This window comes from Rattus norvegicus, chromosome 5 (genome assembly GCF_021556685.1).
Source record: "Rattus norvegicus strain SHRSP/BbbUtx chromosome 5, alternate assembly SHRSP_T2T, whole genome shotgun sequence".
NCBI lineage: Eukaryota > Metazoa > Chordata > Mammalia > Rodentia > Muridae > Rattus > Rattus norvegicus.
In genome coordinates this window covers 148,524,617-148,549,456 of record NC_141538.1, presented here as the reverse complement: position 1 = coordinate 148,549,456, position 24,840 = coordinate 148,524,617, and the positions used below count along the sequence as shown (strand labels likewise).

The following is a 24,840-nucleotide window of genomic DNA, read 5'->3' as shown; positions in this document are numbered from 1 at the left end:
AAAGAACCAAAAAAAAAAAAAAGTCAATAAATAATTTTAATTAAACAATTTAAAAGAAAAAAAAACAGAGCTAAGCAGTAAACTTTGAGCTAGCTTACATGGGATCTAGTCTCTTCTTCCCTAGTCTGTGCAGTGCCCTCTTTAAGACTTGTTTCTCCATACGTAATGAGTAAGGTGGTCCAGTCTGGGTCTCTGAGCCTCATAGTCATTGCCCCACTAGACCTGACACGGGAAGCCTGTCACGGAGAATTCCCTGTCGCCCACAAGGTGGCAGTGGTGTGCAGCAAGAGCCCAGGGTCCGCGCCGACACTGCAGGCCAGGTTTGTTTAGCTGTCTCTGCTTCTTGCTGTGGAATAATGAGAGCATGATTTAGCTTAAGGTTCAAAACCTCGTTTCCCCCTCCTTCTCACTCCATTTAACAAGCTCTGGAAGACGATTCCTCTACCATGGGGGCAGGGCACCGAGGTAAGTCCTGACGGCGCCCATCATTGCTGATATGGGTTCTGCTAAGCCTTTCCAGGCTGAGTTCCCATTGGTTTTCACGCCTGCCTGTATTTGCTCCCTACACTACAAGGATGAACCTGTCTTCTCCGTTCTCTCTTTTTATTTGTAGATACAGGGTCTCACCATGTAGCGCAGGTGGACCTCCAACTCACAGAGGTCTGCTTGCTTCTGCCTTCCGACTGCTGGGGTTAATAGCCTCACTGTTCCTCAGCATCTCCTGCTATGTATTCTTTTATTTACAGACAGGATCTCACGCTGTATCTCTGGCTGTCCTAGAACTCACTGTGTAGACCAGGCTGGCCTCAAACTCACAGAGACCCGCCTGCCTCTGCCTCCTGAGTGCTGGGATTAAAGTTATAGGCTACCACATTCAGCTCATGCACTCACTCTAAGGTTCAGCTCCACCCCACCCCCACCCCACCCCGCACCCTGCCCCAGGATTCGGTGAGTGTGGGAAGAAGAGAAATTGAAGTTGGGCAGGGCTCGTGACTGGCCTGACAGAGGCCAGAAACACTGATAGAGTCCAAAGGCTGCTTCTTTCTCAAAGCCTACGCCGTGTGAGGTCCAGCTCTATACAAATTGCTGAGAAGATAAGGAGATAGATTTCTAGACAGCTCCAGGAGCCACTGGATTAAAAAATGGAACCAATCAGGGCATGGGTAGCTCAGGTCTGTAATCCTAGCTTGTGGGAGGCAGAGGCAGGAAAAGCTGAAGTTTGAGGCTGTGCGGCAAGATTTTATAACCTTCATAGCCTGGGCTACACAGCAAGACTTTATAACCTCTATAGCCTGGGCTACACAGCAAGACTTAATAACCTTTATAGCCTGGGCTACAGAACAAGACTTTATAACCACTCCCCCCTAACCAGGGCTTGAAGGTGTAACTGTTTGCAGAAGGCCTGTATGATACACAGGGAGCCCTCAGTCTCAGCACCTTAAAAACAGACGTGTAGGCCGTAATCCCAGAATTTGGGAGGCCGACGCAAGAGACTCAGCAGCAGAAAAATTTAGATTGGAAGTTCGAGGGCATCCAGACTATGTAATATATGGTACACATACTTACATACATGCAGTCCAAACACTTACACACATAAAATAAATAAATCTGAAAATTTTAATTTTGTAGTTGAAAAGAACGGCCTTTCCAGGCTTAAAACTAAAGGCTTCATTGGTGTGGGCTTGAGAGACGGCTCAGCGGTTAAGACCACTCACTGGCTGCTCTTCCAAAGGACCTGGGTAATTCTAAAGGATTCCCAGCCCCCACATGGCACTTCACATCCATCTAGAATTTCAGTTCCAGGGGATCTGATGTCCTCTTTGACTTCCACATGTATCAGACATGCAAGTGACACACAGACATCTATTCGGCCAAAACACTTACACAAATAAAAAAAAGTATGTAAAGCAGCAAGAAACAAACAAAGACAAGAAACCTATATACTGGGAGCTGGAGAAGTGGCTCGGTGGTTAGGAGAGCTTGCTGTGAAACTACGAGGACCTGAACTTGGGTCTGATTCGAATGCCTTTTCTTCTCCTCTCCTGGAAGCAGCCTCTGTGAGAGTTGATTTCTCCGTATGTAATGAATAATTTGGTTCAGATCTGGGTCCCTGAGGAGCTCTGGGCTCAGACATTCTCATGTTGGGACTTCATGGTCTAGAGTGTATCTGTATTGTGGGAATTTCTGCAGCTTGCTGGCCGCGTGCCTAACCCAAAATCTGAGCTCCATGTTTAGGAAGAGACCCTGCCTCAAAGGAATAAAGCAGAGTCTCTCGCTGCCTTCTTCCTCTGGCCTCTGTGTACACCCCAAAGTCCAACCTCCCCCTACCAATACATTTTCGAAATTTAAAAAATTAGAAGCCACAAAATATTGGAAACTGTTTTTATGCTTTTGAAGAAAGGCTCACGGTTGTGCATAACATAATCACAAATTTAAAATACATTTAGATTCCATTTTTCCCCTATCAGATTGGCAGAAATCCAAAGTTTGATAACATTCTTAAGCAGCATTCCCCGAGCGAGCAGGCATGAACATTACTGCTGGGGAGAGGAGTGCCTTCACGCAGCCCTTATGTGGGACAAGATGGCAATCTTTAGCAAAATCACAAAAATACCCACAGGAGGCGGAATCCTGAGGTGACCCTCATTGGTCTCAGCTCCACAAGGACAGAATTCAGTGATTAGACCCCATTAAGTGGCAAAAGGAAGGTTAAAGACAGGCAGGTGAGGTCCCAAGTCAGTTGATCTGGAGAGGGGTTATTACCCTGTGTAGATGGAGACGGGGCAGGGAAGGTCCCTGGGAAGCCTTGGGTTTCCCCAGCAGAGGTCGTGGATTCTAAGGCTGGGGAGGAGCCATTGTGATGATTCTTTTTCTTTTTCTTTTTCTTTTTTTTTTCCGGGGCTGGGGATTGAACCCAGGACCTTGCGCTTCCTAGGCAAGCGCTCTACCACTGAGCCAAATCCCCAACCCCTCATTGTGATGATTCTTGATTGTCGTTGAAGGGAGCAAGAAGGACTCTGGGAGTTCTAGGCTGGTAGCCACCAAGACAGCAGGGACCTCAGGTCTATGCTTCCAGGAACCAAATGCTGACACAGGAAGGGGTTGGAAGCTGCTCCCTTCCAGTGCCTCCAAATGAGAGTTAAGCCTCGCACACATCTTAACAGGCTTTCCAACACGGGGTACGTGCTGAACATCAGTCGTTGTCTTAAACTGCTGAGTGCGAGGTAATCTGACACACAGCAGTAGAAAGCCAATTCAGGCTGGGCGGTGGTGGTGGGGGCTCCTCTAATTCCAGCATCCAGGAGGTAGAGGCAGGTGGATTTCTGAGTTGGAAGCCAGTCCGCTCTACAGAGAGTGAGTTCCAGGACAGCCAGAAGAAGAAAAGAAAAGAAGAAAAGAAAAGAAGAAAAGAAAATCAATATAGTGCCTTCGGTGTAGCTGGGGGACTTATCCTGTCAATATTCTCTCATGGATGAAACGGTGTACACACAATGGCTTGTTGTAGCACTGTTTATGATTCTAAGATTAAAAGATAAGCCAGATCTGGTGGCTCGTGTCTATAGTCCCGGCACTCGGAGAGCTCAGACAAGAGACCTGCTGGGAGTTTGGAGTCAGAATGGGCTACCCCTGAAGAGCCTGTCTCAAAACAACAGACATATAAAATAAGAACAGCTTTGGGGCTGAGGGTAGGGTTCAGAGGGAGAGCACGGGAAACATGTGCTGGGCTGTGGGTTCTAGCACAAGACGGAACCAACGGAAGCCACTCCAGTGCTCATCCTTGGGGATCTAATATGAACGAGCTCAGTGTGTATAGTGAGGTGTTACACAATGATGTCAAGGAGCCAGGAAGGCCTCTGATCACTGAGCTCAGCCGTGGTGCTAGTGAGAAGGGGGTTGTCTTGGTGCTGTTTGCCAGGGTTTCTATGGAAACAGGTGCTAGAAGCAAGCAGTCACTTTTGTTTTGTGTTTTGTTTTGTTTTGTTTTGTTTGAGACAGGGTTTTTCTCTGTAACATCCTGGAACTTACTCTGTAGACCAGACTGACCCGGAACTCACAGAGATCTGCCTGCCTCTGCCTCCTGAGTGCTGGGATTAAAGATACGTGCTACTACCACCCAGCAAGCAGTCATTTTCCCATGTACATAAACTCTGAAAGAATCCAGGGATGCTAAGGGAAGGTGACCTGAGGGAGGTGGGGACAAAAAGCCAGATGAGGAGCAGGGCAGGGGCAGGGGCAGGGGCAGGGGCAGGGCAGGGGCAGGGGCAGGGGCAGGGGCAGGGGCAGGGGCAGGGCAGGGGCAGGGGCAGGGGCAGGGGCAGGGGCAGGGCAGGGGCAGGGGCAGGGGCAGGGGCAGGGCAGGGGCAGGGGCAGGGCAGGGGCAGGGGCAGGGGCAGGGCAGGGGCAGGGGCAGGGGCAGGGCAGGGGCAGGGGCAGGGGCAGGGGCAGGAGCAGGGCAGGGGCAGGGGCAGGGCAGGGGCAGGGGCAGGGCAGGGGCAGGGGCAGGGGCAGGGCAGGGGCAGGGGCAGGGGCAGGGCAGGGGCAGGGGCAGGGGCAGGGCAGGGGCAGGGGCAGGGGCAGGGGCAGGGGCAGGGGCAGGGGCAGGGCAGGGGCAGGGGCAGGGGCAGGGCAGGGGCAGGGGCAGGGGCAGGGCAGGGGCAGGGGCAGGGGCAGGGGCAGGGCAGGGGCAGGGGCAGGGGCAGGGGCAGGGGCAGGCAGAGGTAGACATCTTACTACATGCCTTGTAGACTTTTGTTTTATTTTTGCTGTTGGCAAAGGGCCTTGAGCTACTTCCATAGCGAGGCTGGCCTTGAACTCCTAGATCTCTGCCTCAGCCTTCCAAGTACAGCGATGTTCACTGCTGTGCCTTGTATTTTTGCTCTGTTCTGTGTGGTGGATTCGAGTCTTTCTCTTCAAAGCTGAGCCTGGAGACCAAAGGCCGACTTCTTCCTCAGTTGTTTCTTCTTGTATTTGGAGACAGGGTCTCTCACTGAATGAATCCAGAGTTTGCCATCTCAGAAGACTGGCTGACCACTAAGCACCCTCCCCCAAGCCCTATCCTATCCCTGCACCAGACCCCAGCACTAGGGTTACAGATGTGAACCAGATTAGGTGAATACTGGAGATTCAAATTCAGACCCTCCTGCTGGGCTAGGCAAGTTATCTACTGAGCCATCTCTCCAGCCCCTGGTTGGTGCGTGCGTGCGTGTGAGAGAGAGAGAGAGAGAGAGACAGAGACAGAGACAGAGACAGAGACAGAGACAGAGAGACAGAGTGGCACAGAGACACAGAGATGGAGAGAGACAGAGACACAGAAAGACAGAGAGAGACAGAGACACAGAGACACAGAAAGAGAAACAGAGACACAGAAAGACAGAGAGAGACAGAGACAGAGAGATTCTGTCGCTGAGACTGACCTTGAACTCAAGGAGATCCTTCTGTCTCAGCCACCATACATTAGGATTACAGGCCTGAGTCACCGTGGCCCATTTACAGATGTTTTATGAGCCATAGCACCCCACTAACAGGCAGAGAATTGAAAGTCATTGTGCAGCACATCACAGAAGCCCCCTGCTCTGAACTGGGCCCAAGCTGCTGACATCCTTGCAAGCACAGGCTGATTCTGGGATGTTTTTCCAAACGGCCCTTGACCTCCCGCCTCCTCACCTCTACCTTCTGCTCCAGAGGCCCCAGAGATAAGGCCTATTTCTTAAAATGCTGTGTCTGAGCAGGTCTTCTGACAGGGACTCAGTGTCCCCATCTGTGAAGTGGGCAAGATAAAACCTTGTCAGGTATTGAGGGAGGAATGAGATAACTCGTGTGTAATGCTCAGTCTGCTGCGGGTGCCTCTGGGAGACGACCAGCATGGTCGGCTCCTCCCAGCTCCTTCTATTGCAGTGAGAGGATTGGGCCCAATGAACCCTTGGATCTCCATGATCTCTGAGGCACTAGTGAGCAGAGAAGGTGCTGCTTCACTTCAGATGTGGGTTTGTGAGACACTGACAGGATGGCGACTTGCTCTGCCATTCTGTCACACTGAAGCATGGCAATAACACAGACAGGCTGAGAGGGGGGCTTCTGACTTGCAGCCAGGCCTTGGCCTGTACGTCTCTCTGCTCAGGTGCATGTGTCAAAGAAGCCATGTGGGGACTTAGAAACCTTCCTGGACCCTCTCTACCTTCTCAGGGTCTGACAGCAGGCCCAGAAAGACCACTGCCACCCAGCCTCCTCCATGACATCTGCCCCACCAGGAGACATAGAGTAACACTATTCCGTCAATGGTGGTTTGTAGGAGATCCATGAACCGCGGGGATGGCCAGGTTTCTATATGCCCTGTTGGCCACTCTCAGATCCAGCCTCCTCACTGCCATCGGCTGCAGCCTGCCACCACTGCCACACAGCTCCTGACCCTGAGGTCACCCCGTGCCCACAGTGCTGGCAGGCTCCATGAAATGCTGGTGCTCATAGACTCAAACTGTGCTATTTATTCTGTTTGTTCTGTTAGAGAGAAAGTGTGTGTGTGTGTATGTGTGTGTTTGTGTGTGTGTGTGTGAAAAAGAGAGGGAGAGAGAGACAGAGAGAGACAGAGAGAGACAGAGAGACAGAGAGACAGAGAGAGAGAGACAGAGAGACAGAGAGACAAAGAGAGAGACAGGCAGAGTTCAGAAGCACACGCATGCCACGGTGTACCCACAGAGGTCAGATGGCTGGAGTCAGTTCTCTCCTTGTACCATTTGAGGCCCGAGGGATCAAGATGGTGTCAGGGTGGAGAACAAGTACTATCCATCAATCGCTGAGCCAGCTCTCAGGACCCTGGACCTCATACTCCATGTCTCTTGTTTAGTTTGTGTAAAATCAGATTCAGATACTGGAGCTTCAAGCTGACATGGGAATTCGAGTGTTTCTCTTAGCAGCAATCACACTGCTCAGCGTGTCTGCCTGCCTTCCGAGGCAGCTTCCGCCCCTCTGCCCGGGCATCACTGCCCGCCCCTGAGAGCCAGAGCCGTTCCAAAAGCCTATGTGCACAGAGCACAGGGAGACCTGCGTGGGTGCGAGCAGCATGCAAGGATCCCAGACTGACTGCACTAATCTTGTTTTGACTGGTGTAATCTGGTTTTAGTGGGCGTTAACTCGGGAGGTTTGAGCCGACTATACGAGTTTCTGCCACTTTTCTCTGGTGGGCTCGGCTGGAGCATATTGGAGTCCACTGGGTTATTCGGAGGTCCTGACTGGTTTGTTTCCGATCAGTGTAATAACCGTAGACACTTGTTTTACATTTGTGCTATGTCAATGTTGACAATTGTGCCTTGCAGCACGAAAAATTCATACAATCCCACAACTGCCAATCAGTAAAGTGATATTGATTCCATACATGGAGAAACTGAGGCATAGGGCCTCTGGTTCCAGAGTCTCTGCAGGGCACTCCCTGACTGCAGAGTGAGTGAATGCACCCTTTCTAGGTGACTTTTCTCTTGAGAGTCATGCTGCACAGATTAGTCACTGACCAAAGGTCCTCCTGCCTTGGCCTTCTGAACACAGAGAGAGTGCAGACTGGGTGCAGCACCACATCGGGCCTCAGGAAGATTTGAGTCGTCTGAACCAGTTCGTTTTCCAGCACAGGCTGCTTCGTGCTGGTCTGCCCTTCACCTGGGTTTAATTTTGGCACATTTCAAATGACACACGAGACCTGAGGTCTCATCCATCCTTGAAGTGGAAACCATTGTTCGTTTCCCAGGTGTGCTAAAATTTCCACCAACTTGGCCATTTAAGATGACAAAAATGTGAGGGTTTCTTTCTTCCTTCTCTCCCATTCTTTCTTTTCCCTTGTCTGAGTCAGGGTTTCAAGTAGCCCAAAGCTGGCCTTGAACTCCTGATTCTCCTGCCTCCACCTCCCACGGGCTAGAATTACCAGGTGTGTACCAGCACACCCAGTTTACAAAGACCTTTTCCCAACTCAGGCCACCATCTCTAATGCCAGGGAATGGGATGGAACGTGTTCTTCTGAGAGCTTCCAACTCTTTAGTCCGCATGCTGATGCTTTCTCCAAAGAGAAGAAAAGAGATTCCTCATTGGGCTGGGGTTCACCCCAACACTGGGGGCTTACTGTTTGTGATATGGGACAAAAAGTGAAAGTGTAACCCACACCCTTGGCCCTGGAAGAACCCTTGCACTTATCTGGGTTCACGTGTTTGTTGATCTTCCTGGCTGGGACAACGGAGACTTCCCGGAAATGTAAGTGAGATATGGAAACCCTCCTGTAAACAGACATTGGGACAGTGCCAGCTCCGTGAGACTCGGCCACAGGTCCTGTAAACAGGCACCAGGAGGGCATCAGCTCTGAGCTCTGCCTGGCAAGGAGGCAAGCTGTTGATCCTGGACTTGGTGCTCAGTGAACGTGGATCCGGCTGAGGGTAGCAGAGGATTAAGAAATGAGGAGTGGGGCCAGGCAGGGCTGCCATGGCCAGCTACTTGGGAAGCTGAGACAAGAGGATCCCAAGTTCAAGGCTTGCTTGGGCTATTGTATGAATTCAAGACCAGACTAGGCATCTTAGTTGAGGGTCTGCCTTGCTATAAGATGTGAAAAGGGCTGGAGGTACATCTCAGAGGGAAGCATTGAAAACCCTGCCATTACTGTCCCCATTACTGTCCCCATTACTGTCCCCATTACTGCCAGAGAGAAGGTGCAAGAGAGGCCCATCGGCTCCAAGTGTCCCAGGATTCCCGGCATAGGGTTTGAAGAACTAACACTTTCGATGTGACTGGGGGTGGAGACATGGTGTCATTGCGCAGCAAGCCAACTTCAGCACTCGGGGACCCTGCGGGCTTAGCTGGTTCCTAACACTCCCGGCACAGAAATACGACACAGAGAGAAAGCTGTGTCTCCTCCCTGTATCTCCCCACTTCACACACACAATTGTCAGTGTGAGAACCGGCCTAATCCTTTGAAGACTGTGGCTGTTACAGAGGCACTGTGGCTGGGTCTCTTAGGGCACGGGCCCCTGCCCCTGCTTTGTCTCTGACCGACGGGTGGTCTTGAGCAAGTACAACAATCTTTCTGAGGCTTGACTTTCTCATATCTAAGCAGAGTTGATAATGTTAGGAAAAGATCCTTGGTGCTTGGTGAGAATGAGAAATAACATTCTACAAAATAGCTAACAGCAAATTGGGGTCACTGCGAAGCCGGGGTCAGCGGCTTCAATTAGTCACCCTGCATGGCCAGAGTCCCAGCAAGCAAGAGGCCTTGGTTCAATTCCCCAGTATCATCATTATCAACCACACACGCATGCGTGCACACACACACACACACACACACACACACACACACACACACACCACTCACACACACAGGACTTCTCTCCTTTGGTGCTATCTCTATGAGCACAGAACATAGTTTTACTTTATTTTGAGACAAGATCTCATATAGCTTAGGTTGACCCTGAACTCATGTTATATAGCTGAGGATGACCTGGAGTTTCTGATCTTCCTCCCTCTTCCTCCCCAGTGCTGGAGTCACAGGCATGCATGCATGGCTTTGGTTTTATATCCCATATCTGGACAAAACCCTCACTTAACCCTCTCGTCCCTTTTATCTAGTGCTAATTCTCTGCTTCTGTCACATACAAACTTGCCAACAAGCCACCTCTGCTTCTGTTCTCCAAGTCACTTGCCCCACTTGCTGTGTAGCCACTGGGTTGGTGGGTGTCGTGTCCCGTGTGTCCCCGTGTGTCGTTCTGGTTCCCCTCCTCCTCAGTGAGGATGCCCCAGCCAACTTGCTCCAACTTCCTGATTGGCTAATCCAGACAGATGTATCCTCACACCACAAAACTCACTTCTCTCTCCTCTTTCAGTACTGGGACTGCACCTAGAGCAGCTTACTCAATTTAAATCTCTTCAGCAGTAGGTAGAAGACAGCCCAAGCCCTTTCTACAGCCAGGTAGTCAGTGGTAACCCAGCCCTCAGCTCATCTGCCCCTGCCCTCCCGCTCCAACACACTCACCTGTTGCCAGCCTCAGGGCTTTGCTTCTGAGCATCCGCTGTCCTCGAATACCAACCCCAGCCTGAAGTCTGTTCAGAAGTCTCCCCCTGCAGATGTCGTCTGCCTGGCCTCTGGGACTAGGGTGACCTACATTAGCCAGGTCCTCAGGCTCTGTGTAGAGCTTCACATCACCCGGTGTTCGAGATTTCTGCTCTGCTCGTTGACTGTCTCTCTGTCTGTCTGCTCATCCCAGTTTGGACTTCACAGTGGGACCTGGGCCAGTGCACATCAACCCTCAAGGCTCCATCTCTGTCGCAGAGGCCAATACATAGCTGGAACTCAACAAATACTTATCGAACAGATTAAAAAAAAACTAACACATGTTTTCTTAGTTATGGTCTCTATTGCTGTGATAAAAGACTGTGACCAAAAAGCAACCAGTGGAGGAAAGAGTTTGTTCTGCTTACACTTCTGAATCATTCATCGAAGGCGATCAGGACAGGAATTCAAACAGCACAGGAACCTGGAGGCAGGAGCTGGCACAGAGGCCGTGGAGGGACGCTACTTACTGGCTTCAGCTTCGTGACTTGATCGTCCTGCTTTCTTATAGAACCCAGGACTACCAGCCCAGGATAGCCCTGCCCACAAATGAGGGCATTTCCTCAATTGGAATTCCTCTTTAATAACTTTAGCTTGTGCCAGGTTGTGACAAAAACTAGCCACTGGAACAAACACGACAAGAGATGACCCAGCATGAGCCCTCACAGCTAGTGTGTTGTCTCTATTTCACTTCACTACACTTACTGTGTACCACTAGGCTTTGACTAAAACCTTTTTTTTTTTTTTTAAAGAAACAGTCTCAAGTAGCCCAGGCTGTCTCTAAACTTATTGTATAGCCCAGGACAATCTTATATGCCTAAACCTCCCTCCTCTACCTCCTGAGATTGATCACATGTGACACCACACCAGTTTAAGCAGTGCCAGGGGCAAGCCCAGGACCTTGTGCTCACTGGGCAAACATTCGACCAGCTGAACTCCGGGAGAGCCTTCGAATACACTTACCATACCTCAGCCTTAGGAAAGCCCAGCATACCACAGCGGGCCCAATAGACTGTGATATCCCTCCCAGCGAGGATCTTCATCTCAGTCCCAAGCATCATTGCCTGAAGCCCTGGATTTGTCCAGATGACCAAGGGGCACACAGATGCCCACTAGCTCTGGCCCAGGGGCCACTAGGATTGTTCAATTTCAGAGACCTGGTGGAGCATGTCTGCCCCGTTGAGCCTCTTGAGAATGGTCTGGATTCCAGGAAGAGTGGAGAGGGGCTTTCTGTATCTGCAGTAAAACGAAAGGGACCCTCAGCTGTGGTCTTTAGACAGACACGTTACCAGTCCTGGCTGGCTTCCCTTCACCTGCAGAGAGAAGAAAGTTCAAGAAGGCCCTGGGAAGCTGTGGTAACATGTGGGGGGAAAAGGCCCCAGAGAGGGACAACCTGCTGAGGGAGTCTCAGAGGACGGCTGGGCATAGTGGGAACCTTCCTGGGGTCCCCTACCTGCTGCTCTGTCACAGGCTCTAGGACAAGGTCCCATTCTAAGCAACAATTAGAAAGTCACCAGGATGGTTCCGTGAAACAGGAAAGTGGGGTCTCTGGCACCCCTAGGCCCTGCCCTTTTCCTCTGCTTCTTGGCCAAGGAATCTAGTGAGTCATGAGATTCCAATGAGGTGGGCTCAGAGCCAAACTCTGTGAGGACAGGGGTGAGGGGTGGAGGGGTGATCCGGCCCTGCCCTCCTCCCTCCTGCAAGCAAGTTCCTGTCTCCTGTGGACAGACAGAGACAGGCAAACAGCTACCCCCAACCCCTGCCCCAGCTAGTCCTCAGGCCTCTAGCAGACAGGTATTTACAAGTAGGAGAGGCTCTCAATTGCATTCAGACGCCAGCAGCTTACACAAGTAGGCACCGAACACACGGACAGGCCCAGGATAGTTACAGAGACACACACTGTCCACTGTCCACACAGCTCTAAGGACACAGACATGCAGGAGCATAGAAAGCAGACTGGAAAATTGGTAGATAGGGAAGAAACAGAAGACAGCCAAAAGGTCCAGGCATCAACACACACACACACACACACACACACACACACACACACACACACACACACACGCACAGATGCTCATGCACTAGAGGGAGAGAGGCAGAGACAGAGACATCGAGAGATAGAGAGACAGACAGAGAGTCACACACAGCCACTGACAGGGAAGAGGTGCTCTTGGGCAAAGGTAGACCCAGTGTTATAGCCTCCAGCCTCAACTGACCCATGAAGGCAGGTACCCAGGTCTGTTCTGTTAAAGCCTCCTCCCAGAGGACATGGTGTTGGTAGTTCTGAGGAATCTATCTGCTTTGTGGTTTGATGAGTGGAGATTGAAAGGGAAAAGGGGGCTTCCCAACTGGTAGGATCTTGAGACCTGTTATAGTGACTAAGGGTGCCTCTGGTGAGAGAGTACACCGGGAAGCCTGTTTCATATAGCATAAGTGTGTAGCTTGAACAATACTGACATGTGCTACAGCACAAGTATTTGTGTGTGTGAGTGAGTGAGTGTGAGTGTGTGCGAGAGTGTGTGTGAGTGTGAGTGTGTGTGAGTGTGTGAGTGTGTGCGCGTGTGTGTGCGTGTGAGTGTGTATGAGTGTGAGTGTGTGTGAGTGTGTGAGTGTGTGTGCGTGTGTGTGCGTGTGAGTGTGTATGAGTGTGAGTGTGAGAGAGTGTGTGAATGAGTGTGTGAGTGTGTGAGTGTAAGTGTGAGTGTGTGAGGGTGTGTGAGTGTGAGTGTGAGTGTGTGTGAGTGTGAGTGTGAGTATGTGTGAGTGTGTGAGAGTGTGTGCGCGTGTGAGTGTGAGTGTGTGAGTGTCTGAGAGTGTGTGAGTGTGAGTGTGTGTGAGTGTGTGAGTGTGAGTGTGTGTGTGTGTGTGTGTGTGTGTGTGCCCACTGAGCCATTCTCACCAGCCCCACAGTTTTTTATAGGATGCTGAACTTGAACCCAGGGCTCCATACACGCTATGGAAGCACTCTACCAAGGAAGCTGCATCCAGCCCACATCTGCTCTCTTGAGCCTCAGTTTATCTTTTAGACTGGCTTTGTGCTCTCAGGTCCATACAGGATACGAATGGATAGGTTTGTACGTTGGGTGCTTCTGCAGCCCCTAGTGCCTCACCACCCATGCCCCACAGCGGGGGGGTAGCCCAGCCACAAGAACTCCTTGTACTGACTGTTCTCTCACACTCCGCAGAGGTGACAGCTAAGGAGAGGGGTCATGGAGAACTAAGAGAATCCGGTGCTCCTGGTTGCCCCAGAGAAAGCTGGGATAACTGTCTAGGTGTGGTGTCCTTCCTCCACCTAGAGCGTTCTCTGGCCCTGAGCCCAACCTGTTGGAAGAGGGAACTTGCACAATGGGTAGGCACAAAGTGACAGCCGGAAGGCCTCAAGGGACAGAAGCCCCATTGTGTGAGGGCAAGGCAAAGGTTAGACCAGAAACGGAAGGGGGCTCTGCAGGGGGCCCCAGCTGCCAGGGCCCTTGATGTGGGGCCCGCCACGGGACATTGTGCCAAGAAGGATGCCCTTGGGCCTGGTGGAGGGGGCGGTGCTGGGCAAGGTGCCCACCACACTGGGGAGGACAGACCCCACAAAGGGCGGCTGGGTATGCTCACTCAGACTCCCGCATCGCACCCACCTCCTGGGGAGGAGGAGCTGCCTCGAACTCCCTGAGCCTAAGCAGCTTCCTGAATCATCCCTTGGGAATTCCTGTCATTCCTCGGAGCTGCTATGGCTTGGAGTGGCCCCCAGCCCAGGGTCACTGGGACAAGGATGTGCATGGCTATTTTTCTTCCTGAAGGGCCTGAGGGGTGGCTTAGAGATTTTTGCCCCTAGCTCTTGGTCCCTATCAAGTCCCGAACTCTGATCGTAGTTGCCTCTTTACTTCCCCGTTCGTACACGTTTTTGGCTCATAAAATCGCTTGGAAAGTCCTTCCTAGTATCAGTCCACAATCCTCTCTCCGCGAATTGTAGTTCTGCTCCCTAAGAGGAGACTTCCATTGACAAGAGACCCCCAAGAAGGACAATCCGTGTACACATTGTCCTTAAACTGTCCCCTCGGAGCTAAGGGCTACTCCAGGTACCTAGAAGCGGGCCCCGCCCTCCCTCCCACAGTCCGGGGTTGGGGCGGGTGCTGCCGGCAGGGCGGTACAAAAAGCGTCCCGCCCTGCGCTCCTCACTTGACTCGGTCTGGCAGTCTCGAGCTTGGAGGCGGAGGCGCGCAGGGCAGCCTGGGTCCAGCCCACACCCCTCACCAGGTAGGGACTCTCCCTGTTCAGAGGGCAGAGGGTGTAGAGAAGGAGCAGAGAGGAGGGGGCACACAGAGGGAGAAGGACTCAGGTCAGAGAGACACAAAGGAGTGGGTCAGAAGGACGCAGAGCAGCGGGTCAGAGGGACGCCGAGGACAGAAGGGTTGGGGCGCGCATCGGGAGGTGGCTGAAAGGGGATTAGTAAGACACACAGAGCCAACAATCCAACTCAGATGCGTCAGAGGGATAGAGGGACCAAGGGCAGGAGAGAAGAATGCGCGTTGGAAATGTCAAGGTCCCATTTCCTTGTCCTTGACAGTCCCTAAAGAGGTCTGGGAGGGGGTCTGCTTGTTGCATATCTCCTTGTCCCGTGAGTGGGCTGACACCTAGCGCTGTGTTTTACCCCCGGGAGACTCAGAAGTCAGGGTGCCACGCTTTGCTGAGCCTCCTGGGAGGGCTCCAGGACGCGTGAAGGAAGACCCACCCTTGATGTGTGTGAGGGAGTCTCCAGAATCCAACACCTCTGACCCCTGACCTCTGTCCTCCCCGACCCAGCAGGCACCATGTGGGGATGTCCGCTAGGGCTGCTATTGCTGCTGCTGGCTGGCCAGGCTGCCCTGGAGGCCCGGCGGAGTCGTTGGCGCAGGGAGCTGGCGCCAGGGCTGCACCTGCGGGGCATCCGGGACGCCGGTGGCAGATACTGCCAAGAGCAGGACATGTGCTGCCGCGGCCGTGCTGACGAGTGTGCTTTGCCCTACCTGGGAGCCACCTGTTACTGTGACCTCTTCTGCAACCGCACCGTCTCTGACTGCTGCCCTGACTTTTGGGACTTCTGCCTCGGGATTCCACCCCCCTTCCCTCCTGTCCAAGGTGGGCACCAGATGGCCAGCAGGAGGGCCACTTTGTCAATCCCAGTCCCAGCGAAGCTCAGGAACAAGGCTGATAAAGGGCATTTCCAGGCTTTGAAAAAAGTAGGAAAGAAATCCTCATTCTATTTCCTGCCCTTCTGGAAGTCCCTCCTGTGGTCTTACTTAAGTCTTTCAAGCAACACTGAAAATAGTCCTGTTAGGCCCTAGGGCAGGGCAGACAGGCTCCAGCCCTATCTCCCAGTCAGTATGGGGAAGGTGGCAGCCCCGCCTGCTGACTCACCCTGGGGCTGATAGAGCCCACAGAGGCCGGCCAGGTTGTCATACATAGGCAGGCGATTTTACCCTCGCTTAGGATTCTGTACCTCTGAGACTGGCCTGCACGTGCCTTGTTTCCTGTCCCAGTAGGAGAATTATGGGATGTCCTTCCTGCAGACTCCCACAGCCTGCTGGGCTTTAGGCTGAGGAGTTCCCATGCCCACATTGTATGTCAAAATGCTGTGCCTTTTTACGGGAGTTGCTTGCCTACCCTGGGCTTCGGTTTCTTTCCTAAAGCTCCTTCCGTGCCCATGGGCAAGTCCCAACTCATTTGAGTGACAAAGGATACCAGGAATGTCATGGCTGGCCTCCAGGTGAAATGCCACGGACCCAAAGGGAGTCCCTGAGCAGCTTGTGTGTGGCAGTTTCTATGGGAACTTGGGGACGCCCTAAGATGTAGTTTGTCTCTAGATTCCGTTCGGTGGGGATTGGTGTGTATGTACCGCCAGCTCAGGAAGTGTTGGGCTACTCAGCCTTGAGGATTTGACCTTCTCTCATCTTTCCTTCTCTCCCTCTGATAGGTTGCATGCATGCGGGCCGGATCTACCCAATCTTCGGAACCTATTGGGAAAACTGCAATCGGTGGTGAGTACGAGAGACTGGGGTGGGCTCACTTCGAGCTCCATGCGGCAGACTTGGCACCAAAACCTGTCACTCATTTCCCCAGGATGAGTCCTTTTTGCTCTCCAGGCCTCAAGTGTTTTTATCTGTAATATGGAAACTTTCAACTGGCCACGCCATCTCCTACAATAAGATTCTAGTCACAAGCTTAGGAGCGGTCAGCCATCGGATTGGCCTGGCTGGGGGCCACACCTAAGCTAGGAGTTTTTCTCCACTCCTCCCGGTTTGGGCTGGCCACCCTCCCAGCTGGGCTCGCTGTCACAGGAGAGTCCAAGGGGACGCCAGGAAGGAAACCTCTGTAGTATCCGCAGACCTGGGCGGGATGAGGGGTCAGGGATGACTGAGCTGGCCATCAGCCAGTGGCCTGCAGCAGGGCCTTCCCTGGAATGTGCCCTCTCCCTACCCTCAAACCCCCAGTTCCAGGCAGGGGGAGGAGGGGGCCATGGCTAGCCCGTCCTCAGTCTGAGCTGGGAGGCAGAGCAGGTGGGAGCTATGAATGCCTTACTGGAAAGGGTCTCTGCTGCCCTGAGCCTGCCCCATCCCTCCCTCTGCCTGGACTGGGAGGCCCCAGGGATAAGGAAACTTTTTGGAATGTGTTGCGCATAGCTGTTCGCTTGGCCTCACTGGGTGAGGGGTGCCGGGGTCACTGTGGGAATGGGGACCATGTGTGCGTGTATGCGTGGGTGCTGGCGTGTGTCTGGGTGAGGGAGGGTGTGTGTGTGTGTGTGCTCAGAGGGCGGGGTGTCTGCAGAATTCTGCTGTTCTGATAGGGTGGCTGCCAAGGGGTTAATGTTTCCATCCTGTCCCAGGCCCTTCTGGAATGCTGGGACCTGCTGCTACCAGTCCTGTCTAGACCTGCTTGAACAGCCCTGGGGCTCAAGAGAAGGGGACAGGAAAGCGTTAGCTGACCTCTTCAGGACAGGTCCTGGTGGCTGAGTGCCCCAAGTATGCCAACTGAGAGGGGGAGATTGTCAATGTGCTTTCTAGGCTGGACATCACCATCAGGGACTCTGGTCATATTGAGCGGTGTTGAGGAAGGTAGAAGAGGGGGCCTCCCTACCCCCACAGGCCCTTCCAGCTCTCTTGAGCACCACCCGCAGACTCGAGGGCTAAAGAGCCAGCCATATTGGGGCTTGGCTCCCCTTGAGGCTCCTTATAAGGTGGCATTGTAGGCGGATGCCCTGGGTTGCCTGGAAGGAGGCTGGTTAGCATCTTGTAATAGCAAAGTTATGAGCTTGTAAAAACATTGTAGAATCCCTAGAATTCGTGCCTCCAGCTGATGCCTAATTACCGAAGACCTACTGTGTCAAAGGCACCATGTTGGGCCTAGGAGGTGCAGCTGGAAGGAGACAGGCCTTGACCCAGTGGGAGCTTGTAGTCTCACAGAGAAGGACATGGGAAAGCAACACACACAATGTCACGCCGAACTGCCATGGGTGTTACGTAGGGAGGGAAAATAAGAGGGAACCCTAGCTTTATGATGGGTTATAAGATAAACAAGGGACTTAGGCACCGGGGAGAGGAACCACTGAGGGGAAGGCAGGAGGCAGGTGAGCTCTTCTTGGTGGGACCCTCAACCATCAGAGACTGTAAAAGGCTCAGCCATGTGCCAGTTTCTGAGTGTCGAGACCCCAAGTCTAATGGAAATCACTCATGGGTCTGCCTGGCCAAAGAGCACCTGGGGCGGGGATGGCTAAGTGAGTTGGTTTGGCATCCGAAGAGGAGGGGCATGAGGATGGGTTCCTGATGTGTGTCTTTGGCGTGCACCGATGCAGAACGTGCCTCCTAGACCAGCACCTGACTAGGTACCATGTTCTGAGATGAGGATTGTGGGAGGAACAGACTGGAGGAAGGCTGGGTGGCTTTAATCTGAGATGCCATTATACATCCAGAGGGTGTGGTCAGCCGGATGTGAGCTGTGGGGGTGTGTCAGGGTTCCTGATGTGTGAACAATAGAAGCCGAAAGCACCCACAATGGGTCAAGCCCTTCCGAGGCCTGCCATGGAATCCCTGGAAAGTGATACTAGGTATTGTCCTCGATTTGTAGTTGGGAACCTAAGCAGAGGGGGTGGGGCTCTTAAATAACCTCTCCAAGGCCACCGAACAGGACGGCGGGACCAGTCCACGGTCTTAGCCACACGGCTGTACTGCCTTGGTCTTTCATGCACTCAAGAGCTATAAACTAGGATGCAGGCCCAAAATCCCTGCTATGCTGGGTGCTGAGACAGGAGGATGCCGAGTCCAAAGGTAGCTGGAACTCCTGAGTCATTTCCAAGCCAGCCTACACACCTTAGTGACACCCTGTCTCAAAAGACGGTCAAAGGAGGATTGGGGCCCGTGACCCAGGGAAGAGCATCTGCTTGACACCCATGAGGCCAGGGATCAGTCCCAAGACAATGAAAAGTGGTGTTTACTGGATGCTCGCCACTTACACGGTTCTCCCCTGTAATGGGGATAAGTGGGCTGAGGGTGTAGCTCAGGGGGTAGAGTGCTGGCCAAGTAGGTAAGAAGTCCTAGGTTTGGGTTGGGGATTTGGCTCAGTGGTAGAGCGCTTGCCTAGCAAGCGCAAGGCCCTGGGTTCAGTCCCCAGCTCTGAAAAAAAGAAAAGAAAAGAAAAGAAAAAAAGAAGCCCTAGGTTTAATCTTCAGCACCACCCAAAACCGGACCTGGAGGTGCAGAGGCAAGAGGATCAGAAGTTCAAGACTTTTGGGTAGGTGGGGGGGGGGCAACATAGCAAGTTCAAGGTCAGCTTTTTTTGGGGGCAACATAGTAAGTTCAAGGCCAGCTTCTTTTTTTTTTTTTTTTTAAGATTTATTTATTATATATAAGCACATTGTAGCTGTCTTCAGACACACCAGAAGAGGGCATCGGATCCCATTACAGATGGTTGTGAGCCACCATGTGGTTGCTGGGATTTGAACTCAGGACCTTTGGTAGAGCAGTCAGTGCTCCTAACCACTGAGCCATCTCTCCAGCCCAAGGCCAGCTTCTAATACACGAGAGATGCTGTAAGGAAAAAGAGGAGGGGAATGGGATTGGGGGTGGGGATGAGAACAGTATAAACACCAACAGGACACCAGGTGTCTAAGGGACACAGTGAGGCAGGGATTGGGACAGAGAGTATGGAGACCACTGAGCTTTAAGAAAAAATAACCAACCAAAGAGCATAGGCTGGTCCAAGCTCTCTCCCTCCACTCCTCCCAACCTCCCCCACCCCCAGCACATAGGTAGCAGAGGTCTGCCTCGTCTGGCCTCAGTAGGAGAGGATGAGCCTAATCTGTAGAGACTTGATGTCCCAGAGAAGGGGAATGCTGGAGGGGTGAGGTGGGGGGGTGAGGAAACACCCTCTCAGAGGCAAAGGGGAGGAGGCATGGGGTAAAGAACTCTTGGAGGTGGGGCAGGAAAGGGCCAACATTTGAAATGTAAATTTTAAAAAAGTACAGAAAATAAAAAGATAGCTGATCAGAGAAGGCTTCTCTGGGAGGTGACATTTGAACAAGGACTTGGATAAAAGGAGTGGGAACCAGGAAAGGTGTGCTGGGGAGAGCCGCTCAAAGGCCCTGGGCAGGAGTTTGGCAGGTGTGCATATCCACGATGGCTAGAGTCCAGGCCTGGGAGGAACAGGGGTCAGACGGGACGGGAGAACAGATCACAGCGCTTGTTGCCGTGAAGGACTCTGGCTCTCTTTCTGTGGTGCGGAGCCAGTGGAGGGTTGGAGCAGAGCCGTGACGTGACTTAGACCTAGCAGGATGGCCATGGCCACCAATTGAAACATCTACTTCAGGAACGTGGGGTGGAGTGGGGCAGAGGCTGAAACTGGGAGACTGTAGCGGCAGTGATCAGGGGAAAGGTGGCTGGACAGACGTGCATCTGGAGTGCAGTGGATCAACACGTGAGGGGTCAAAGGTGACTCCGGGCTTTGAGTCTGCGCTGCAGGAAGTAACAAGACCTGGAACTCACTTTGACCCACGTTAAGTAGAACCTGTTGTTAGGCCCCCACGATGGTAATGTTGAGGGAACCGTGAGTTCCTGGGCAGCAGAGATGAACTTGACTTACAAAGCCACCAGGCTGGGTGGGATCATTCAGGGGGTCCACTCTAGTGACTGGCTCACAATCCCAGGCCTGTTTGGACCTCTGGGGCTCCACAAGCCCCCAGCCCCTAGTCATAATTTTTGTTTCCTTTCCAGCACCTGCCATGAGAAAGGGCAGTGGGAATGTGACCAGGAGCCATGTCTAGTGGACCCAGCCATGATTAAAGCCATCAACCGGGGCAACTACGGGTGAGAGGCCCTGGGCATCAGAGGGCACAGGGGGGTACATACATGTCCACTTGTATGATCATCAGACATGGTCATTGTGTTAGGTGCACACGCTGAGATTGACCAGTTTCCGTTTTAGTCATCATTCATAGTTCTAGGGCTTCTGGCCTTGACAGGTCTGTGACGTCCCTTCTCTCCTCCAGGTGGCAGGCTGGGAACCACAGTGCCTTCTGGGGCATGACCCTGGATGAGGGCATTCGATACCGGCTGGGCACAATCCGCCCATCTTCCTCTGTCATGAATATGAATGAGATTTATGTAAGTCCGTTCTTGCCCACATCCCCACCATCTATCTTCCAGTGGCTTAATGCATGGGGATGGTGGACCTCTTCTTGTCCTGCCAAGGGCCTATCCTCCAGGATGAGGCTGTGTGTCCTTGGGCATATCACTGCCTTCTCTGGTGGGACTGTGCCTCTAAACCTTCTGGTGCTTGCAGCAGCCCGTCCTGCCTCCTCAGCCTGGGAAAAATGTTGTTGGGTCCAGTACAGCTAGGCCAAGACCCAAGGGCTGGGGGTCACTTTGGTATTTTAGGAAAAAAGGGACAGACAGCTCTGGCCAGAAAGCAACAATTCTCGGAAAAAATGCCGACTCAGTGATGCCCCTAGGGAGGAGGGGGCTTCTGTTTTTCCACCAGACCCTGCCAGTCTTAGGGAGAGTGGGGGCAGGTAAAGACTCCCAGGAGGCAGGCGTGGGTGGGGCTGTACTGTCCATCAAAGCAGACAGAGGCCAGGGGACTTCTGCTCAAGGCCAGGGTGACCAGCCCCTGGCCCTGCCTTTCTCCCTAGGGCTGCCTGCTATTTTCTGCCGTTTGTCTTGGCTGCCTGCCTGGTCACGGGACCTTACTGTTTCTTCCCGCCCCTGTCCTTTGGGGCTTGGAGGCCACCACTGCTGGGGCAGGAAGGAGGGTGGGGCTGATCAGAAAGGTACAGAGGAAAGTAGCAGCAGAAGAGAGTGAGAAGTGGTGGCCCTGGCCACTGTGCCTCATTACCCATGTGGTGTTTGGGGGGACCCTGAACAGTATTGATGATTCTACTCAAGTTCAAGTCGGAAGGAACGGGCATGCCACTCTCCTCCCAGAAGCAGGGCAACAGCAGATCCGAAAGCTAGAGGCGTTATGTTAGAGGGACCGCAGGGCCAAGCTAGGAAGCAAGCGGAATCATCACTGTTTTACAGACGGTGCTGGGACAAGGAGAAGTGCTACCCACTGCCTTTGAGGCTTCCGAGAAGTGGCCCAACCTGATCCATGAGCCGCTGGACCAGGGCAACTGTGCGGGTTCCTGGGCCTTCTCCACAGCAGGTGTGTCCAGAGGGCAGGTGTGTCCAGGGGGCAGGTGTGTCCAGGGGGCAGGTGTGTCCAGGGGGCAGGTGTGTCCAGGGGCAGGTGTGTCCAGGGGGCAGCTGTATCCAGGGGGCAGCTGTGTCCAGGGGGCAGCTGTGTCCAGGGGCAGGAGCTGGCGCCAGAGAGGAGGGCCCCAGCCTGGCTTCTCACAGCCCTTTCTACCTTCCCCACTAGCTGTCGCATCTGACCGAGTGTCCATCCATTCTTTGGGACACATGACACCCATCCTCTCACCGCAGAACCTGCTATCCTGTGATACCCACCACCAGAAGGGCTGCCGAGGTGGGCGTCTCGATGGTGCTTGGTGGTTCCTGCGGTGCCGAGGGTACGCTACAGGGGTTGCGGGTTGGAAGAAGGCGAAGCACCCTACAGAGCCTGGGCGTTGTGGTGTCACCACCACATTATGGCTCCTGCTTCCTTTTCTAGGGTGGTGTCTGATAACTGTTACCCATTCTCCGGCCGTGAGCAGAACGACGAGGCCAGCCCCACTCCTCGATGCATGATGCACAGCCGCGCCATGGGGCGGGGCAAGCGCCAGGCCACTTCTCGCTGCCCCAATAGTCATGTTGATTCCAATGACATCTACCAGGTCACGCCTGTCTACCGCCTGGCCTCCGATGTAAGTCTAAACCTGGGGAGGGCGCAGAAGCAAGAGTTGGGGGTTTGGTTTGCTAAATCTTACACTGATGAACCTCCCTCCCCAGGAGAAGGAGATCATGAAGGAGCTAATGGAAAATGGCCCTGTTCAAGGTAAACAACCCCAGGCTCTCTCTGGTTCCAGAAACTTCCTGCTGGAGTTTGGATGGAGGGCCTAAGAGGTCTCTACAGCTTAGGTATCAAGTGCAGTTGTAAGAGGCGTGGAGGGCCTGTGCAGGAAGCCCCTGGTTAAGTCAGTGTCTAACGAGAGGCTCTGGTGTCTGGATGCTCAGGTGTCCAGGCTGAGCCCCGTCTTTGCCTCTGCCCACAGCGCTTATGGAAGTACACGAAGACTTCTTCTTGTACCAGCGAGGCATCTACAGCCACACACCTGTAAGCCAGGGGAGGCCAGAGCAGTACCGCCGACACGGGACTCACTCTGTCAAGATCACAGGGTGAGGTTCCTGAGGGCACATGGGACTAGGAGCAGCGGCGTTTACATTGGGAATTCTTTGAAAATCTTTGTGTTCTCTGCCAAGCTGAGGCTGCTCCTCCCTCATCCCATTGCCAAAGAGGAAACAGACACAGAGAGGAGGGGCTGCTTGCAGGGGTGCATGGACTGTGGGGAGCTTTGAAGGGGGTCTGGGAACAGTGAAACTGTCCCCCTTGAAATCGAGGATTCAAGAGTTAACAGGGGGGTGCACACATCTGGAATCTCAGCACTGGGATGTAGGCAAAAGGATCAGGAGTTAAAAACCCACCTTCATGTGTATAGTAACGTCACTGCTAGTTTGGGCTGTGTGAAACATTGTCTCAAAAAACAAAACTCTGGGGGTTGGGGATTTAGCTCACTGGTAGAGCGCTTGAGTGCAAGGCCCTGGGTTCCGGTCCCCAGCTCCGAAAAAAAGAAAAAAGAAAAAAGAAAAAAAAAAACAAAAAACAACAAAACTCTGGCCAACCACTGAGTGACAGACCATGCAGGGAGGGGTGGACACTCGGCATGTCCCTAGCTATGCTCAGATTTCAGAAGCAACAGGGGTGGCTTGGGGGTGACATGTTCCAGGTGTTGAGACCCCATCCCCTCTCCCTCTTGCTTTGCTGCTAGGTGGGGAGAAGAGACACTGCCAGACGGAAGGACGATCAAGTACTGGGTGAGTCTCTGGTGTGAGTCCCAAATCCCTTGCCTTCTGGATCCTTGCCCTCCCTTTGCCTCATGCCTCTCTCCTCTTCACCCCCAGACTGCTGCCAACTCGTGGGGCCCATGGTGGGGTGAGAGGGGCCACTTCCGAATCGTGCGTGGCACCAACGAGTGTGACATCGAGACCTTCGTGCTGGGCGTCTGGGGCCGAGTAGGAATGGAGGACATGGGGCACCACTGAGTCTCGGCCACTAAGCTAGGTGGGATCCACAGCCACAGAAGAGGCCTTGGGGGCCACGCCGATGAGGCCTTGGGACCAGGTGCTAATCCCCTCAGACTCAGATCCACACAAACGCAGAACCCCACCTGGGAGCTAATGTCCCTCAGGGAGCAACAGTGAGGCTGGAGGGAACCCTCAGACATCACAGCCGGAACTGGAAAGGGCCCGGCTTGGAAACTGCAGGGAGTAAAATTCCCAGGCCCCTGGTCAGCCAGCCCAAGACCATGGGAGCTAAGACACCCCAACCTCTTCATCCTCCTACCCAACCTCATTCTTATTTTTTCATTCTCCTTGGTGGATTCTGCCCATCCCCCTGGCCTCCGTTCTGGCTGGACCTTTCCATCCTCAACACTGCTTTCTTACTCTTTAAAAATATTTATTTTTCTTTTCATTAAAATAAAACCAAAGTATTGATAATTGCAGTGTCTGGGAGTCTTCAAGGTGAAAAAAATCACATCAGAGTTGGGGTGGCCTGTGGTTAGACAACAGAAAGGACTGCCTGAAAGCTAAGAACAAGGGTACAAGCTTGCACTCCCAGCGCTTGGGTGGTGGAAGCACAGGGATCTGAGTTCTAGGTTATCATTGGATGAGGTAGCAAACTTGAGGACAGCCTTGGGGTGTGTGAGACCCTGACAGAAAGGGAAGGGGAGAGGTGGGAGAGAAGTGCATATCACTGGGTGGCAGGCAGGGGTGGGTAAACAAGAAATCTTAGTGTCCCTCCCATTACAATCCTCAGTGCCCAGGCACTTGCAGCAGGGACATGGATGGCATGACCTTTGACCTCCGGAGAATGTCTGCCCTGGCTTGGACCTCTCAGATGCTGAGTCAGCACTGCAGTCACACACACACACACACACACACACACACACACACACACACACACACACACAAAATGAGAAAGTGTGGCTCAGCCTTACAATTAACAGAAGTAATCCAGTAGGCAGAGACTGACCCTGGCCTTTCCCTACTCCTGAGACATACTGGCCTGCCTGACAGCCCTCTCTCTACTGTACA

The 24,840-nt window shown here is 53.1% G+C and overlaps 1 protein-coding gene across 3 annotated transcripts; it reads left to right on the top strand.

Annotated features, from left to right (window-relative positions):
• Window positions 1-14,237: 14,237 nt before the first annotated feature.
• On the top strand, window positions 14,238-24,243 carry Tinagl1 (tubulointerstitial nephritis antigen-like 1). 3 transcript variants are annotated; one of them, NM_053582.3, is made up of 12 exons: window positions 14,238-14,317; window positions 14,867-15,178; window positions 16,014-16,077; window positions 20,302-20,394; window positions 20,577-20,691; window positions 21,607-21,730; window positions 21,947-22,097; window positions 22,199-22,391; window positions 22,477-22,522; window positions 22,740-22,863; window positions 23,514-23,559; window positions 23,647-24,243. In NM_053582.3, exons 2-12 carry the CDS (start codon window positions 14,872-14,874, stop codon window positions 23,785-23,787), a joined length of 1,404 nt encoding a protein of 467 aa, NP_446034.2. In that variant the 5' UTR covers window positions 14,238-14,317; window positions 14,867-14,871; the 3' UTR covers window positions 23,788-24,243. The 3 variants fall into 3 exon arrangements, with proteins under 3 accessions (NP_446034.2, NP_001420681.1, XP_087407580.1); NM_001433752.1 differs by having other exon boundaries at window positions 14,864-15,178; XM_087551454.1 differs by having other exon boundaries at window positions 14,238-14,399.
• Window positions 24,244-24,840: the final 597 nt, after the last annotated feature.